This window comes from Poromitra crassiceps (genome assembly GCF_964638095.1).
Source record: "Poromitra crassiceps genome assembly, chromosome: 23".
NCBI classification, from domain to species: domain Eukaryota; kingdom Metazoa; phylum Chordata; class Actinopteri; order Beryciformes; family Melamphaidae; genus Poromitra; species Poromitra crassiceps.
This window is the reverse complement of record NC_139639.1, coordinates 7,602,004-7,622,151: the sequence shown is the minus strand read 5'-3', so window position 1 is coordinate 7,622,151 and position 20,148 is coordinate 7,602,004. Positions and strand designations below refer to the sequence as shown.

Below are 20,148 nucleotides of genomic sequence, written 5' to 3'. Positions count from 1 at the left end.
GACTGGCTGAGGCAGGTAATGACAGGCTGAGGTCATGACTGGGTGAGGTAATGACTGGCTCAGGTAATGACTGGCTGAGGCAGGTAATGATGACAGGCTGAGGTAATGACTGGCTGAGGCAGGTAATGACTGGCTGAGGTCATGACTGGCTGAGTTAAAATGCTTTGCTTTTAGGATTGGTGCAGTAAAGGGCATAATGGTCTTCATGCTGTAGGCTCGCTTGCTAAAGACTGATGGGTTTCTTTTGAAACTCTTAAGCTCATGGCACAATCAAAGAATCTACAACAAACGCAAACAAGAACAGATGTGTGTTTGGTGTGCCATGGTCTACTCTGTCCTTGTTTGGAGATGTTTGTTCAGATTCGACATGTTCAATCCTTGCTTGTCTGTGTTTAGGCCATGGCACACCAATCTGTTCGATTCTCCAACAACTGCCAACATTTATGTCAGCAGTTGTTGGAGAATATTTGTTGTTGGAGAATATTTGATGGTGTGCCATGTGGGCTTTATAAATGATATTTGATGGTGTGCCATGTGGGCTTTATAAATGATATTTGATGGTGTGCCATGCGGGCTTTATAAATGATATTTGATGGTGTGCCATGTGGGCTTTATAAATGATATTTGATGGTGTGCCATGTGGGCTTTATAAATGATATTTGATGGTGTGCCATGTGGGCTTTATAAATGATATTTGATGGTGTGCCATGTGGGCTTTATAAATGATATTTGATGGTGTGCCATGTGGGCTTTATAAATGATATTTGATGGTGTGCCATGTGGGCTTTATAAATGATATTTGATGGTGTGCCATGTGGGCTTTATAAATGATATTTGATGGTGTGCCATGTGGGCTTTATAAATGATATTTGATGGTGTGCCATGTGGGCTTTATAAATGATATTTGATGGTGTGCCATGTGGGCTTTATAAATGATATTTGATGGTGTGCCATGTGGGCTTTATAAATGATATTTTATGGTGTGCCATGTGGGCTTTATAAATGATATTTGATGGTGTGCCATGTGGGCTTTATAAATGATATTTGATGGTGTGCCATGTGGGCTTTATAAATGATATTTGATGGTGTGCCATGTGGGCTTTATAAATGATATTTGATGGTGTGCCATGTGGGCTTTATAAATGATATTTGATGGTGTGCCATGTGGGCTTTATAAATGATATTTGATGGTGTGCCATGTGGGCTTTATAAATGATATTTGATGGTGTGCCATGTGGGCTTTATAAATGATATTTGATGGTGTGCCATGTGGGCTTTATAAATGATATTTGATGGTGTGCCATGTGGGCTTTATAAATGATATTTGATGGTGTGCCATGTGGGCTTTATAAATGATATTTGATGGTGTGCCATGTGGGCTTTATAAATGATATTTGATGGTGTGCCATGTGGGCTTTATAAATGATATTTGATGGTGTGCCATGTGGGCTTTATAAATGATATTTGATGGTGTGCCATGTGGGCTTTACAAATGATATTTGATGGTGTGCCATGTGGGCTTTATAAATGATATTTGATGGTGTGCCATGTGGGCTTTATAAATGATATTTGATGGTGTGCCATGTGGGCTTTATAAATGATATTTGATGGTGTGCCATGTGGGCTTTATAAATGCACACTCTTAGCCAGCCATAGCCAATGGAAAAATGTGTTCCTTTCCTCTGCTGACAATTTAACTTGCTTGACAAGTTTTAAACAATTATGTGAATTTATGTCATAGCTTGAAACTATGTTGTCTTTGCCTGAAGGCTCTCAGCTGATACTGTATGCACACTATGTGCTGTAGCCTATCTATATATGGTGCTCTTGTGCGATACACAGCCCCTCCCCCCCCAAAAAAAAGTGTTCAGTTCTTTCTGATCCAGATCTCTGATTCTCACAGTGCTCTACACACACACACACACAAAATCACATAATATATTGTGGTTAGATTGGATTTTTACGAACCTTGTAGAGTTGACCTCTGGTATGGATCACAATCATCTTGTGTTTACTGTAAAATCCACCAATTATTGGCAGTTATTCTAAGTTTGTGTATTCATAAAGGTAATAAGGAATTATGAAGTCACTTTATGTACCGGATTTCTACCTAAATTACTGCAAGTATGTCCTTGATAGGATAGACGATGTATGATATCTTAGGTTACTGTCATGAGTTGATCAAGATGGGATTTTGACATGCTATTGATCATCAGGCTACTGATGCTGAACTGTCTCGGGGCAGAAACAGGCATATGAGAGTCTTTCATTGTTGAAGGTGTTCTTGTTTACTAATGCTGTGATGAGAGGTTTCTCCACTTTAGATTGTACAGTAGCTACACCCTGTTTAGTTATTGAAGGTGTTCTTGCTTTGAACTCACTTTGGGGTGTTGTTGCATTTAACCAAAAATTCCCATACAAAACTCCCATTGACTTTGAGAGGAAGTCAGTCTAGTCTAGAAATGCACGTGCATTTTTTTGGTGAGCTAAACGCCTAAAATTGAGACTGGATAAATATTCAATCATTCACTACAAAAGCAAGTTCCTTAAAGAAAATAAAGTCTGTTTCAACTAGTAAGGTAGAAGAGTGAGACCTAAGAATCTGTTTTTCCCCTGGCAGGAAAAGCTCTCGCTGAAAAGACACGGTCGGGTTGCTCAACAGGACTTGACAGTGAGAAGTCAGTGGGACAACCTGAAGCCCTCAGGCAGTGAGGAATGACATGACATGTATCTGCTTAGCAGGGGGATTTCTGCACCATTTGATGGCCTCACATGCGCAGCATATTGTCGAGAGAGAGATGGGTGTGAGACAGTAGAAGATGTAGGCCATGTGTAGGATCCATACGAGGCCTTGTCACTCTTGGCTGTTTTATTACTGCACAATAAATTTTAGAATGGCTTCTGTGCCAAATGTTTTAAATATAGAGTGAACTGTTTTAAATCTATACATAAAACAAAAGCTGTCATTCAGTCAATTCAACTATATTGAGGAAATCCTTTTCTGAGTGGCATGCCAGAGAACAGCTCTTGATTGCAGTGGGAAGAGAGTTAAAAGTCCTTAAAAGCTGGTTCGATTTGTCAATAAATTATCTTTAAATCTCAGCAAAACAAAATTCATACTCTTTGGTAACCGCAAAATAAATTGTGAAGTCAAGTTAAAAATGAATGATGTTGAGATTGAACGTGTTTTTGAAAGTAAATAGACTACTTGCACAACTCCACTACTTCCTGAAATGAGTAGGGCATCTTGGTTTCCTGTCCTACACTATTGGATGAACTGATTAATGTCAGGTGTGCCTGACTGCTGCAGTCACAACAACAGTGATCAGGCACACCTGACATTAATCAGTTCATCCAATATTGTAGGACAGGAAACCAAGATGCCCTACTCATTTCAGGAAGTAGTGGAGTTGTGCAAGTAGTCTATTCCTAGGTGTGATTATTGATGATAAACTCAATTGGAAAGCACACATTTTCAATGGTTTTAAATTGAAAAAATTTAATGGGGAGAATCAGTTTTTTTGTTTTTCCGTTTCTTTTGTTATTTTTTTGTTTTTAAGTTTTTTTCCCGTTTTCATTTTCCGTTTTAAACTTTAAAACAGAAAAACGGACAAATGTTTTAGCAAAAAATAAATACAAAATAAAATAAAATAGCTAAATTCATGGCAGGCCACTTAAAAACGGGCAGCGGGCCGCAGTTTGGCCACCCCTGGATTAAGGTGTCTGCAAGGAGACCGACAGTCTGCTATCTGAAGACAGTCTATCTGAAGAAACTGCATTTACAAGCTTGCTCAGCTGCCTCAGTGCATCCACCGAGTCTTGGGATTTGTGAATGAACACTTCCTGTATGTGTGCAAACTTAGGGGGATTGTGATTGTGAAGCTGTGTGATGCTGATCATGTTGCAATGATGATGTTGGAATGTCAAGAGCTGAAGAACTCTTTAACTGATGGAGCAGTTCCATGGAGTCTTTAGACAGTTTCTATGGGTTCGCCATTTCCTAGGGGAGCCCTCATTGACAAGAGCAGCAATATGTTTGAAGGAATCCAGGTCAAAGGTCACAGGTTAAGAGAATCAATATTTCCATTTGGGTGCGAGGCTGAAACCATTTGACCTTATTCTAAATCAGATCAAACTGTATACGCTGTCCGACTGTCCAACATGCTTACTTCATCAGGAAAGTTCCCTAAGATCCCGTTTGGTGATGTACTTTAAGTGCTTCCTCATTGTGGAAAATATAATTCAATGTAGATGCAAATGGCACAATTGAAATGGATTTTTTTTTAAATAGGTACTTTGTGGGTCCAAACTCCAAAGAGATCAATTTACGCATTGAAGACTATACAACAACCATTCACAGTAAAATGGGGAGCAGTGTAGACCCTTCTCACGGGGGCCATTTTGTGTCAAAAGGCAGGGTAAACGGGTGCAAGCAAAACACTAATGAGGGTTTCCAACTTCCATGATTGGAATTTGGAAACCCTCAGTGTTTTGCTTGCACCTGTGTTTACCCTGTCTTTTTGACACAAAATGGTCCCCATGAAAATAGTCTATTGTGCGCAAGACCAGTCATGTGAGGTGTGCTCATCATGTTCACACTGCTGCCAAGCTCTCATACAGAGTCTGGTGTGGATGGCGAGCGAGATGTTTCGAGATGGTCCTCCACACATTCCCATTCACTCTCAAATTCACAGTTAGTAAGTGAAGTCCAAATTAAGTACCTTTTCAATAAACTTTATTCTTGCCATCCCATTTTCCCCAAATACAGTACATAAAAAAGGTGAACAGAATTGAACATTTGCCTTGTGTCAAGACCACAACATTTACACATTAATAAATAAAAAAAACATGTATAAATAAAAATAAATAAACTGGACATTATGTGCCAAAAAAATAAAGATTCTTCTGAACTGGCAGATGGCTTTCACAATGTTGGGTTTCTTGAAAACACAATACTTGTATGTAATACTTGCATTCAGGGTCACAGTTTTTAGGATACAACTCTGGGTCGAGAAAGCAATGTAAACCAATAAGGATTACAGTACAGTACAACGGAGTACAATGTTTTTCTTTTACCATAGTAGAGATATTACTGGGCTATATATTTATGATACCAGTTTTTCTAAAAGCTTATACCAGGTAGTGAGACTGTAGTGCTAGTGGACATACTTTTGAACTCCCGTTCCAAGTAGAAAAGTCAATCCCACCCCCAAAACCCACCTGTAGTCCTGTTTGTCTCCAGCTTGACATTCACAAAACCCATCTGTAGTCCTGTTTGTCTCCAGCTTGACATTCACAAAGGGCTGTTATTGCACGATACAGACATCCCTTAGAAAGGCACTTTATCCCCCCCCCCCCCCTCCCCTTTACTCCAACCAACAGTTTTGTTGACCAAGCACAGTCCGTTACATGTGTGGCACACACGTTCACCTACTGTATGTGAATTTAAAAGAATCAATTTAAAACAAAAACAAAAATTTGCCTTTTGGTATCTTTAGTTAAAAACAAATAAAACGTGTCGTAAAAAGAGGTTTTTCCCATTCAAATTAAATTACAAAAAACAGATAGTGCAAAATTGTGTTTCTCCCATAGCCCCGCCCCCTTCTGTATGCCGTGTACCAATCGGTGACGTTATCTTCCTCATCGGTAAGAACCAAATACAAAAATAAAAGTGATGTTGGAGAATCCGAAGCAATGAGTTTTTTCCAAAGCCTCTTCGCATCACTATCGTCAAATAAGACCAGGAATGTTTTTTTGTGCGTGTGAGGTGGAGATCGTAGTGTGAAATTATAGTCTAATAACTGGCTCATAGCTGTAGAAAGAGAAAGAAAATATGAATGTGTGCACCACGAACCAGACCAGGGTAGGAGGGCTTCTCTCCAATCAAAACCCAGTTCTTCTAAAAGCATCTCTGCTGTAAGATCATCTGAGTCCCAGTGCAAGTCAACGGCACAAATGAGCTTACTGCTAAAACACCTTTGGAAAAAGCCAGCCTAAAAGGCATCTGTAAGACACCTGTAAGATGTACTTTGTCCCGCTGCTGCGAGTGAATGGGACAACGATGATGTTAGTGTTTAGATACCTTTGAGAAACCCTGCCCAGATCAATGGCTATCGGAGGAGGCTGAACGCTGCAGGGTTGGTTGGTGGCCATCAAACATCCAGCCTAGAAGCAGTGGTTTTGAGTGAGCGAGGGAAAGGGAATTAGGAGTTTGGCTGTTCATGTAGGCGTCGGCCCCTGATGATCCCACCAGATTCCCGGCCAGTGAGGTGTCCCTTATTTTAGGCATCGGTCCCTTTCCAGGTGGAGACGTCTTTGAGGCCCGAGAGGCACAAACCCCCGTTAACGGGCAGCTTCCCGACTGCTTGATGCTTATCAAGGTTCTTCCAGCCTCCAGGCATCAATTTGATCATCGGCTGCGACCTGGGTACCGGTCCAGACAGACTTCCACCAGTCCTGTTTGAACAGGCATCGGGCCCCTCCGGGCTTTTGGGAAGTTGTATCAACCAGTCCGGCTGCCCCAAAAAACAAAAACAAAAAAAAAGGTGTCGACCAGCCTGGCTGCCTCTCAGGCGTGTGGCAGCCAGGGCGGCGCGGTGCTGCCCCCTCAGGCGTCGGCGTGGTGCTGCAGCAGCTGCACCACGTATCGCAGGCGGTGCCGCAGCTCGGCCGAGCAGCCCATCTCCGTCAGCATGCTGAGCAGGTAGGTGTAGGAGACGCGCTCCCGGCTGATGTAGGTGAGCAGGTAGGAGCCGTCGGACGACTTGCACAGGATGACCTTGGTGTGGTCCGTGTAGAAGTTCACCTGAAGGGGGCGACACACGGAGGGTGAGATGGTCATAAGGTGAACTCTAAAGTCTTCGTTCACACTTTGCCAAAGCTGAGCTCACGCTTAACCCGTCACACGAGATAAAAGCAATACATAGTATTGGCATATCACAACCACCAATGATTAGCCAACAAATTATTAATAATAATTTAATAATTAATCATCTCTAACCCCAATGGCCCCAATTGCACAGACAAACTACAGAATTGATTGAGCTTGTGCAAACCTGTAGAGTGCCATTGTTGAAGAGCATGAGAAGAGCATGGTCGGTCTTCACCCACTGGAACAGCAGAGGAGGAGCAGCAGAGGCCTGGTCCTCACAATGGACATCTCCACCCTGAGGAGGACAGGCAACATTGACCTTAGATCACGCCAACATAATGAAAGTTCATCTCACATAAACATGAACGACCGATACAAATGACAAAGTAAATCCCTTTCTGGTCGTACCTCCATAAGGTTCTGCTCCATGTAGTTGGCCATGAGCTCCACAATTTGTTTCTGGCTGCGCAGCTGCTCGGGGAGAGAGCTGGCCGGGAACGTGAAGTGTTTGTTGTTGGTCAAGCAGTAGTGAACCGTCCTGTTTGGAGGAGAAGGCAGAAGACATTAGATCCACAGATAACAAGATCAACAGCGCACGTCTTCGACCGTGATGTGGCCATGTATGTATTCAGTCAGTGTCACTCAAGTACTCCCAATCAGAGTGAAGTGAAGGAACCAAGACTTATGTAAGTTACTAAAGCAGTTGTGTCAGCTGTTAAGCCGTCTCCAAACTACTGTCGATAAGATAGCTAGCTCCCACAAGAGTTTGCACAGCAACACATTCAATATTTGATAAGGCGTGGCTATCCCGGCTTCGTGGGAATTGCTCAATGGTTGGAACACATTACCAATTACATAACTTTGGCTGAGACGAGTCATTATATAAAGCAGTTACAAAAAACCCAAGTCCTAAGCAGTGTTAAGTGTTGATATGATATATAGATAAATGGCACATTATATTTATTCATAGAGGTTCTTCTTACTTGCGCTGGTCACACAGGCTGAGGTGGGTTCCCTCGTTGAACAGAACACCGATGCTTTGGTTGGACAGCTGGTAGCCGAAACCGTACTTGTTTGAGTAGTCGACCCATTTAGTCACCCACAAGAAGGACTGCGGCCGGGACAGAGAGGGAGGGTTTCTGGTAGCTGCAGAGAGAACCAAGCAAAGGAACCAACCACCAGTGTTAAGGGAGAACCGCACAACTGATGAAAGATTACATGGATACAGGGAGAAATATTATATAAATCAGGTAAAAGCAATGTTAATCAAATCAAATCTAATGGTAATGTCGAGAGAGGAAAAAAAGTAATTTTGTGAGAAAAAAAAATTCAAGTCCATGAGTCGGCATATTTACAGAAAGACTGAATTTGCAATGTTAAGAAAACTACAAGGTTAAAGATAGTCAAGCTTTCATGAGTCAGCAGATTTAAAGAAATGGCTGAGGTAAGGAAAAGATTAGTTTTATTCAACTATAATGATTATGTATCATATGTCATTTTAAAATAGAAAAGATGGTTTGTGTTGGGAGGGGGGGGGGGCTGTGACAAGAGTTAAAAGTGAAGTAGCATTTGTTCAGTTAAACGATGTTATCGGTTATTTATGTCTGGACGCTAATTAGTTGAGACAAATCAGATTCAACTTGCCACGCATTATTCTCAAGCCCGGCGTTGACCACAAGGTGCCCGTGCTTCTACTGTAATTAGATGAGAGAAACCTTCATGTTTCTGTAATTGTACTTCTGCAAATCCATTCGGCTTCTAATCAATTGGGCCTTGGCCTGAACGCTCACTCTGGATTACAGCACAAGGGATTTTGCAACATTAAATCCCCGTTTGTAAATTATGCAACGGGTCAAACAGGGAGGTCAATTGGAGGAGGGGGGGGGGGTCCAAGCTCTAATATTTTCATTCCAACTAGGGCTGCAACTAACGATTATATTCATAATCAATTAATCTGTCAATTATTTTCTCTCTCGATACATCGATTAGTTGTTTGGTCTAGAAAATGTCAGAAAATGATAGCAAATGACGATCAGTGTTTCCCAACAATTTGAGAGCGTCATCTTGGGCTTTGAATGAATAAACCATTCATTCATTCATTCATTCATTCAAAGCCCAAGATGACGCTCTCAAATTGTTTTGTCCACAACTCAAAAGTTAATCAGTTTACCGTCAGACAGGAGTAAAGAAACCAGAAAATATTCACATTTAAGAAGCTGGAATTAGAGAATTTAGACCTTTTCTCTTAAAAATTGTTCTCAAAACGATTAATCGACGATCTAAATAGTTGTCGATTCATTCTCTGTCGATCGACTAATCGATTAATCGTTGCAGCTCTAATTCCAACACAGACTGCAGTCTTCCTAGCGAAGCCGTTGCACTAAGGATTCTGTCGAGTACTACTCGGGTAAAGTGAGCTGCGTTCGCCGGCTGAGCTCTCCTACCTGCAGGCATGGCCGTCAGACAGCTGTTCAGAACCTTCATGGCTGATTCAGCAACAGCTGCGGGGGTCAGAACATCCTCACAGGCTGCAGAGAGATGGACACAAAGCAGTGAGGGAGGGAGGCACAGAGTCAAATCAGACACCGAGAGAGTCTAGCATCAAGACCCACAAGTTCTGCAGTCACCCATACGACAGTTTGTGTGTGGACCTACGTTCAGTGCTGCTGGCCATGGTGCCCTTGAAGGAGCGAGAGAAGGACTTCCTGGATTCCTCCTCAGCAGGTGTCTGTTCCAGAGGCACGGAGCTGACCAGCTGACCGGTGGGAGAGGGGACCTGGACAGAGGGACGTGTCGCCATACCGTTTAGAACACTTCACAAACTTCTTCAACATGAGTTTACAACCAAGGTAGTGTTCAAGAGCTCAAGCTTCCTTACATGAGTTTACAACCAAGGTAGTGTTCTGGTGCACAGGACACAATGTTATTTCACATGCACACAAACAAATAATAAAAATAAAAATAAATCATGTGTTCTTCATTACCGCTGCCTTGTACAGTTGTTTTGTTTGAGAGTCTAAATAGCAAATTAAACCCAGCAAACTGTCTGGATTTTTTTTCCTTCTAAATGATGTTGCTTTAACCGTCTGGTTTAGAAAGCTCTCTTTTATCATGGCATATTATCCTCACTGCACTGGAGTGAAGCATGTGGAGCACCACCTGTCTCCTTCCTTAAAGTCCTGTGACCACAAAACAGTTTGATTGCCCTGATGTGTTTATATTGCGGCTGACAAGGTACTCCTGGAGGAGAGCTTACCTTGTCTTTTTTTAATGTAAACATGTCTACAAAAATGGAGGTACTTACAAAAACGAAGGTACTTGTTACTATTATTTTTGATGTAAACATGTCTACAAAAACAACGTACTTTTGACTATTGTTTCATCTATAATTTAGCATACTAAAGAAATCATTTTGCATACTTAAAAAAAATCCACACACTGGTTTTCGGAGCATGGGCTCATTACCCGGCCGACAGAGATAGTCTCTCAAAGGGGCAAACCGTGGAGTTTCTACTGGAATCAGTGTGGCTCTATAAATAGAATCAGTGTGGCTCTATAAATAGAATCAGTGTGGCTCTATAAATAGAATCAGTGTGGCTCTATAAATAGAATCAGTGTGGCTCTATAAATAGAATCAGTGTGGCTCTATAAATAGAATCAGTGTGGCTCTAAATAGAATCAGTGTGGCTCTATAAATAGCCAACTAGACCACTCTGAACTCCCTGCTGCCGTTACATTTGGTGTCAGCCCCTAAGAAAAAATACAAGTCACATATCCTCACACTCACTCTAGTACAGAGTGACATATCCTCACACTCACTCTAGTACAGAGTGACATATCCTCACACTCACTCTAGTACAGAGTGACATATCCTCACACTAGTACAGAGTGACATATCCTCACACTCACTCTAGTACAGAGTGACATATCCTCACACTCACTCTAGTACAGAGTGACATATCCTCACACTCACTCTAGTACAGAGTGACATATCCTCACACTAGTACAGAGTGACATACCCTCAGACTCACTCTAGAATCGCTGTCCTCAAACCGTCTGGGAGTACTTCAGTTCCTCACCAAATTTTAAACATCCAACCATCCACATAATTCACTGTGATGCATTTTGTTTTCCAAATTTCACCGTCTGCTAGAAATAAAAAAAGGACTCATGCCAACAATGTGGCATCTCAGACTGCAATTTGACTGAACAAAGCTAAATAGCTCAATATTGAACATCCGAGTGGCTGGAAGTATGAGACAGTTCCTTTTCCTGTGTATAATTAAAAGCAGCATGCACTGAACAAACAGCTCAGTATGGTCGCCTCGTATCCAGGCCATCTAAAAATGTCTTCAAAAGCTTGTTATTTATGAACTCCGTTCACGGGAGGGAAATCCTCTCAATTGAAATGAGAAAATAATTTTGCCTTGGTGTTTTTCAAAGGATTTCTTATTTCACAAAGACACTTTTCCGTTGCCGTGTGATTTACCAGAAAGTTACCCTCTCTACATCAAACACTGATTTACCACAAAGTTACCCTCTCTACATCAAACACTGATTTACCACAAAGTTACCCTCTCTACATCAAACACTGATTTACCACAAAGTTACCCTCTCTACATCAAACACTGATTTACCACAAAGTTATCCTCTCTACATCAAACACTGATTTACCAGAAAGTTACCCTCTCTACATCAAACACTGATTTACCACAAAGTTACCCTCTCTACATCAAACACTGATTTACCACAAAGTTACCCTCTCTACATCAAACACTGATTTACCACAAAGTTATCCTCTCTACATCAAACACTGATTTACCACAAAGTTACCCTCTCTACATCAAACACTGATTTACCAGAAAGTTACCCTCTCTACATCAAACACTGATTTACCAGAAAGTTACCCTCTCTACATCAAACACTGATTTACCAGAAAGTTACCCTCTCTACATCAAACACTGATTTACCACAAAGTTCCCCTCTTTACATCAAACACTGATTTACCACAAAGTTACCCTCTCTACATCAAACACTGATTTACCACAAAGTTACCCTCTCTACATCAAACACTGATTTACCACAAAGTTACCCTCTCTACATCAAACACTGATTTACCACAAAGTTACCCTCTTTACATCAAACACTGATTCACCAGAAAGTTACCCTCTCTACATCAAACACTGATTTACCACAAAGTTACCCTCTTTACATCAAACACTGATTCACCAGAAAGTTACCCTCTTTACATCAAACACTGATTTACCACAAAGTTACCCTCTTTACATCAAACACTGATTTACCACAAAGTTACCCTCTTTACATCAAACACTGATTTACCACAAAGTTACCCTCTCTACATCAAACACTGATTTACCACAAAGTTACCCTCTCTACATCAAACACTGATTTACCACAAAGTTACCCTCTCTACATCAAACACTGATTTACCACAAAGTTACCCTCTTTACATCAAACACTGATTCACCAGAAAGTTACCCTCTACATCAAACACTGATTTACCACAAAGTTACCCTCTTTACATCAAACACTGATTCACCAGAAAGTTACCCTCTTTACATCAAACACTGATTTACCACAAAGTTACCCTCTTTACATCAAACACTGATTTACCAGAAAGTTACCCTCTTTACATCAAACACTGATTTACCACAAAGTTACCCTCTCTACATCAAACACTGATTTACCACAAAGTTACCCTCTCTACATCAAACACTGATTTACCAGAAAGTTACCCTCTTTACATCAAACACTGATTTACCAGAAAGTTACCCTCTTTACGTCAAACACTGATTTACCACAAAGTTACCCTCTCTACATCAAACACTGATTTACCACAAAGTTACCCTCTCTACATCAAACACTGATTTACCACAAAGTTACCCTCTACATCAAACACTGATTTACCAGAAAGTTACCCTCTCTACATCAAACACTGATTTACCAGAGAGTCACCCTCTCTACATCAAACACTGATTTACCACAAAGTTACCCTCTCTACATCAAACACTGATTTACCACAAAGTTACCCTCTCTACATCAAACACTGATTTACCACAAAGTTACCCTCTCTACATCAAACACTGATTTACCAGAAAGTTACCCTCTCTACATCAAACACTGATTTACCAGAAAGTTACCCTCTCTACATCAAACACTGATTTACCAGAGAGTCACCCTCTCTACATCAAACACCAGGTAGGATGGTGTGTGGTGAGGTAGGAGAGGTAGGGGAAAGCAGGAGGAGGGGAAAGCACCGTACCTCATTTGTTCCCACTGTTTTGTAGCTGATCTGACGGCTGATGGAGCATTTGACGATGCCAGACACCAGTTTGGAAATGTCCTTCTCTTCTTTCTCCTCACATGGACTCTTCTCCACTGCAACAACAAGAAGACAGAAACGCTTTCAAACATCTCAAGAGACAAAAGCAGATTGTCTCGTGGACAGGTTGTCTCTGTGTCTCGTGGACAGGTTGTCTCTGTGTCTCACGGACAGATTGTCTCATGGACAGGTTGTCTGGGTCTCGTGGACAGATTGTCTCGTGGACAGGTTGTCCCGTGGACAGACAGGTCCTTCTGTGTCATATAATATTGGGAGGGGACGAACGACCGAGCAAATAAGTGCAAAATGGACAACCTACTCGTCGAGCTCGTCAGTCTCCTGTGTGGCTGCTTACCTTTCGCTTTCTTCTTGCCAAACAGACTCTTGGCCATCTTAGTGAAGAACTTCTTGGCAGGGCTGGGCGGGTGGAGCTCTGGCACCATCACACAGCTGCTGGCGGGGAGCTTATCAGGGGTGAAGCCCTGGAGGGGAAGAGAGGAAGAGGAGGCAAGAGAGACAGAGCAGAGGGGAAGAAGGAGAGGAGAGATGCAGAGGTTTTAGGAAGAGACTGGGCTGGCGCACTGCACTACTCATTCTGCTCTATCCTCCAGAGATTGTCGCCGTCCACAAGGGCACAATTACTACAATTAGAGCGAGCTGTGCTGAGAACCAATAGAAAGATTCATTCAGCACAGACATGTGTTAATCAATCAACACAGACACACGTGTTAATCATTCAGCAGCGAGTGTTAATCATTCAGCAGCGAGACGTATTCATCGCCACATGGGAGCCATCAATAGAAAGAGGCAAACTTCAGGTTTGCAATCTGGAAGCAAGATAAACGAGGATTTGCGACGTGGATGAAGATAACACATTAACGCAAGAAAGCTGATGTGCAAAATGAGTACAAGGATGAGTGAAATAGAGAAAACTCAATCAGTACGTTTACATGCACTTAGAAAAATATTGCATTAGTCTGCCTAAGACCAGACTTTTGAAATGCATGTAAACATGTTAGCTCGACTGAAATCAAAGTTATAAAAGTCCGACTGACACACCCAGATAATGCGATCGGGAGTCGATTTACTCCTGCATGTATACACGCCAGTCGGACTGGAACTGGACGAGGCGATCAGCGCATGCGCTAAAGTTACCGTGTCAGGCTTTGATCCGGACGTTTTCAGACAAAGAAATTAAACTTGTTCAAGAGCCGTCTCTGTCTCAGCAACACACTCGCGAGATTTGGCAACAGGAACTTATGTTAGCGGCCAGGGAGCGATTAGCTACAGCTAAATGTGAAGTTTGTTGATGTAGTAGTAGCTAAATCTGTGGCTAGAAAAATTACTTTTTTAATGGAATATCTTAAGTTTCAACTGTATTGAGCTAACAAGGGGCAGCTTTGTGTATGTATATATATATATATATACACACACACACAATATATATATATATATATATATATATATATATAGTGTGTGGTTTATGTGGAGTTTGGGAACTCACAATCTCCATTTCAAGTTAGCTTGCTAGGTCAGCACTAAGCCTGAAAACAAGTGGGGGCGGGTGGGAGTAACGAGACTTGGGGAGAGGTGACCACTTGCAATAAATCAATTTCCCACCCGTGCTTGTACACCGGGACAAGGACAGTAGTCGAGTAAAACCTAATCAAGCTATAACCATAGCTCAACTTAACTGTGCATGTAAACGTACTGAATGTGTTGGCACTGAGCTTCGGATTTCTGGCAAATATAAAAACAACCAAAAAAAGGCACAATTCATAGTTGGCATGTCAACTTCCTCGTCTAAGTTTCAGCGCACTGACAGAATTGGCCAGGGGCTTGTTGCGTACTTTGGTGAAGAAGTCGTGGCTGAGGATCTGGTCCAGGCTGAGTCTGTCGCCCGGGTTCTTCTGCAGGATGCCAGAGAGGAGCTTCTGGGCCGGAGGGGAGAGGGAGGAGGGCAGGTTGTAGCGGACCTCTTTGATACACTTGTAGGTCTCCTTCAGGTCCAGAGTCTCAAAGGGAGGGTTGCCGCACATCAACGTGTACCTGGGTGAGATAAAGCGGTGCGTTGGTCAGCTCAACAGACCATGTGATGATGACTCCTCACATCTTATTGGTGGAGTACAATGTCCTACTTTAACCATTGATTTGAGGATTTTTCATCAATATCCGAGTTTACGAAAGAAACGCATTTAACCTACATTCTCCATTTCAACAATTCTGCAACCTATGCAATTCTGCAACTCCTTCAAGAAAACTCAAAGCCCTTCTCTCACCACACAAGAGTCAAACTGTATGTTGCACGACAGCACAAAGCAAACAACTGATGGCCCAACGATCCAACTCACATGACACAGCCCAGAGACCAGACGTCGGATTCGGTTCCGTGGCCCTGTCTGTTCAACACCTCAGGGGCCAAGTAGTTAGGAGTCCCGCAGATGGTTCTGGAGGGAGAAAAGGATTGGATTGTCAGTAGGCCTCCAACTATTCATCTTTCAACACATCTCTTCTGTCCATCATGTCTCACGTGGGTTCTGTCCATGTCTCACATCTGTCCATGTCTCACGTCGGTTCTGTCCATGTCTCACGTGGGCTCTGTCCATCATGTCTCACGTCGGTTCTGTCCATGTCTCACGTCGGTTCTGTCCATGTCTCACGTCAGTTCTGTCCATGTCTCACGTCAGTTCTGTCCATGTCTCACGTCAGTTCTGTCCATGTCTCACATCTGTTCTGTCCATGTCTCACGTCAGGTCTGTCCATGTCTCACGTCGGTTCTGTCCATGTCTCACGTCTGTTCTGTCCATGTCTCACGTCGGTTCTGTCCATGTCTCACATGAGTTCTGTCCATGTCTCACGTCTGTTCTGTCCATGTCTCACGTCGGTTCTGTCCATGTCTCACGTCGGGTCTGTCCATGTCTCATGTCGGTTCTGTCCATCATGTCTCACGTCGGTTCTGTCCATCATGTCTCACGTCGGTTCTGTCCATGTCTCACGTGGGACAATAAAGTGATGCTGTTTTGGTGGCAGAAATGTTTAGCTGAGAGCGAGTGCTTCAAACAGCCATTTACGAAACCTCAACAATGTCAATTCAACTGCGGCTTGGAAACCGGTTTAGTTAGGTGCTTATTTAACATGCGGTACTTAAGAGAGCAGGAAAGCTGTGGGCGTACACACTGTATGAAAGTGCTCCTCTGATGTAATGGGTTTAGACTAATGCGAGTTATGCAAGCCAAGGGAAATGGATCCAAGACTAAAATGTTGGTTTCTTAGCCGAGTAGAATGTATAAATGTATAGTGACTGACCACTGTTTTGAGTAGTAGTGTGTGGATTTTAAAGTTCCAAATTAAGTAAGTAAATAAATAAATCAAACCCGAGTCAACACATTATTAACGCAATAAACAAAATGTTAAGGAAGTAGCTCAAACTCGCACAGTAAAAATCTTGTTGGCTATGCTGATGATAGATCATTTAAGTAAACCTATTATTTCTGAAAAAGAAAATAATAACGATAATAATAGTCACAATAATAATAATAACAACAACAACAACAACATCAATAAATTCCTAAAATAAAATGGCTCACTTTTTCCTCTGCTCGACTGTCTCCAGCTTGGCAGCGAGGCCGAAGTCTCCCAGGCGTAGCTCCATGTTCTCATTGACAAAGAAGTTGCCTGAAAGAGACAAAACATTTGTCCCGTCAGCAGCAGCATTCCACAGATAGCTTCTGCATAAGCCAAAGTCACAGCAGATTCCCGGCATTCCACAGATAACTGCTGCACAGCCAAAGTCACAGCAGATTCCCGGGATGCTTTGGTGTGTGAAACGCTCACGTAACACCGACCGCTCCTTTAAAAAAGACAAAACGATATGCAAGAATGACAACTAGATAGGACCTGGGAACCAAACGCGGGTTGACGTCAGAGGTAGATCTGCCACGATTAATCCATTAGTCGATTGACAGAAAATTAATTGACAACTATTTTGATAATCGATTAATCGTTTTGAGTAAAATTTGAAGAGAAAAGGTCTAAATTCTCTGATTCCAGCTTCTTAAATGTGAATATTTTCTGGTTTCTTTACTCCTGTATGACAGTAAATCTTTGAGTTGTGTGGACAAAACAAGACATTTTAGGGCGTCATCTTGGACTTTGGGAAATACTGATCGTCATTTGCTACCATTTTCTGACATTTTATAGACCAAACAACTAATCGATTAATCGAGAGAATAATCGACAGATTAATCGATTATGAAAATAATCGTTAAGTGGCAGCCCTAGTCAGAGGCCAGTTTTAAACGTCGAGCTGCATCAACAAACATCAGGATTCAAAATTGATTTGCCATGTCAACAAGTTGATTGGGATTTGTCCTAGTGAGCTCACGTACAAAGACAGAGCACATAAAGTCATGGCTTCACACAATACGAAACGATGGAAAGAGCCTGATTTGACATTAGTGCAACGCACAGGTTTCAAACGCACACTCACCTAGTTTGAGGTCTCTGTGCAGGATGCCTCTGTTGTGGAGGTATTTGAGGCCGGAGATGATCTGTCGGAGATAGTATCGCACCTCTGGCTCTGTGAGTGTGTGTCTCGCCTTCCAAATGTGTGCCAGGGACTGCAGAGAGACAGGGCAATGAGTGAACTGTCAAACCATGCATCGGTCAAAGGGGCTGTACACCACACACACACAGAAGGTGTTGTGGTTCAGTGATCAGGGCAGACTGAAGGTGGGTGGACTGGGACTCTGCATATAATCAATGGGGACTTGGCTGAGGGGCCAGGACGGTCCCAGTGTACAGAGAGATATGGAGTATAGTCTGTGTATAGCATTGTATTGCAGTACTGCAGAGCTAGCGAGCTGCGTTCACAAACCACACACAGCTGCTGATGCTGCACACGTACTACTCACACACACAGGTTGTTGTCAAGTCTCACCTTTCGACTGCAGAGCTCCAGGAAGATGTAGATGTTTTCTTGGTCTTCGAAATGATGGGAGAATTTCACCACGTGCTTGTGTGACAGGGTCTTGTGGAGCTCAATCTCATTCGTGATCTGTCGACAAAAGGCAATGCGTCAGTCTGCAAATATCAATACGACCAATTCTTCCAAGTGATGTACGGGCCCGTGTATGCTGACTGGGATGCTACTTAATCATGGTGATCATGTACCTTGTCCCTCTGGTGGGGTTTGGACACTCGGCTCTGTGGAATCACCTTGACGGCGTACATTTTGTTGTTGGAGAGGTCCGTCATCTCATAGCATCGTGCAAAGCCACCCTGAACAAGAGAAAACAGGCCGTCTGTTATCAGCAGCAGGTTGAAAACCTGCAATGGCCATATATATATATATATATATATACACACAATATATATATATGGCCATATATATTATATAGGATACAATCTGCCTCAATGGCAAGTCTTTGATCCCTGGATCAATAGCTGCATAGCAGCCAAAATGATTCAAAAACCAGGCTAGGCCTATTCTGCAAGTCTGGCAGCAGGGCAGAGGACACAATGGACAAGAAATAATCCTTTCAGGGTATCTCATAATAATGACCATTAGAAAGAGCTTCAGTCTGATCGTTTCTTTCAAGATCAATCAATTGATCAACATCCTTTGTGGGCGGCTCTGGCAAGCTGCTGAAATGACGAATCAAATCTATCTGATCTGGGGTAGAAATGCTTAATGTGTATTTCCGTTCATTCACGCCATTCTCTCTCTGTTGGTCATCATCATCAATAGCTTAAGATGCGATCAAGATGAGTGCTGGGGGACGAGGCAGAGGCTGCTGCATTCATTAACTGTGAAATTGACGAGACGCGCTCAGCTCTGCGGCAGGCAGGCAGGCAGCAGAAGAGAAAAGACTTGGCTGCCTGCCCAACGCAGCGTATCGATGACGCGCAACATGTTGGTCGCTCCATTCACAGTCACACACACACACACACACACACACACACACACACACACACACACACACACACACACACACACACACACACACACACACACACACACACACACACACACACACACACACACACACACACACACACACACACACACAACAGCGCACACTGGATGCATGCAGTATCCCATCATTCACGCCCTGCCTGCGGTCTGTCGGAGGAACCAACAGTCTCTCTCTCAGAATGCGATTAGCTGCCGTTTGGAAGGGCATGTGAACTGGGTGTTCGCCAGGGAGGAAATCATCGGGACCTGGCTGGGTGCGCTCGCTCGCTCATTCAAGCACCACCACCACCACACCTTGTGCCTGATTCATTCAGCAGCAATGACGCGCACAGCAGGAAGAGTTGCTCATATCCACCACGAGGTCATTCCCCTGCGCCCGCACCGCTTAACACCTGGACAAAAGCCCAAAATAGCCGAAACGGCATCCATTCAACATTCAACAGTTAACGTTACCGCATCGAGCTATATCAACACACACACACACACACACACACACACACACACGGAGCCAATATAGCCTACACGAACCAACAATCCAAATGTCGCCTCGGATACAACGTGCCAAACGCTCTCACAGATTCCCGAGACGAGCACAAGACTCAAAATCGATGGCATCGCCAATACCTTTCCCAAAAGCTTTCCTTTGCTGTACGACCTTCCCGTCTTGGAGTCCGTCACCACCGGGGCCAGCTCGGGCTTGCTCTGCTGCTGCTGCTCGGGTTTATTCCGACTGCTTTTCCCAGGCGGAGGAGCGGCGGCGGCTTGCTGTGGTCCTCCCCGCTGCTCCGCACACGGCTTGAATAAATCCGGAGTCGTCATGTTGTGGCATGAGATACGCTGCGCGGCGGTGAAACAACCCGTATCCATCATTGAACACAGCGGCGTAGGCTACTTGTGTCAGCGTGTATATCCCCTTCTCTTCTCTTCTCTGTGCGCTCTCTCAATAGCCGGCTTTGT

General features: G+C 43.1%; 1 protein-coding gene across 1 annotated transcript; it reads right to left on the bottom strand.

The window, feature by feature from the left end:
- Positions 1-5,402: 5,402 nt before the first annotated feature.
- On the bottom strand, positions 5,403-20,128 carry plk3 (polo-like kinase 3). Its single transcript, XM_083659283.1, has 15 exons — positions 19,816-20,128; positions 18,387-18,494; positions 18,154-18,270; positions 17,704-17,833; positions 16,802-16,889; positions 15,566-15,661; positions 15,065-15,263; positions 13,570-13,696; positions 13,155-13,270; positions 9,527-9,647; positions 9,316-9,399; positions 7,855-8,017; positions 7,280-7,409; positions 7,056-7,166; positions 5,403-6,805 (listed from the first exon to the last, which is right to left on the bottom strand). Exons 1-15 carry the CDS (start codon positions 20,059-20,061, stop codon positions 6,608-6,610), a joined length of 2,034 nt encoding a protein of 677 aa, XP_083515409.1. The 5' UTR covers positions 20,062-20,128; the 3' UTR covers positions 5,403-6,607.
- Positions 20,129-20,148: the final 20 nt, after the last annotated feature.

Excerpts from the sequence above, each read along its gene's own strand:
- plk3 (XM_083659283.1), bottom strand. The coding sequence starts at position 20,061 with ATGATGGATACGGGTTGTTTCACCGCCGCGCAGCGTATCTCATGCCAC. Across the intron at positions 18,271-18,386 it reads AACCCCACCAGAGGGACAAG|ATCACGAATGAGATTGAGCT; the intron begins GTACATGATCAC and ends TTTTGTCGACAG. Across the intron at positions 17,834-18,153 it reads TGGAGCTCTGCAGTCGAAAG|TCCCTGGCACACATTTGGAA; the intron begins GTGAGACTTGAC and ends GTCTCTCTGCAG.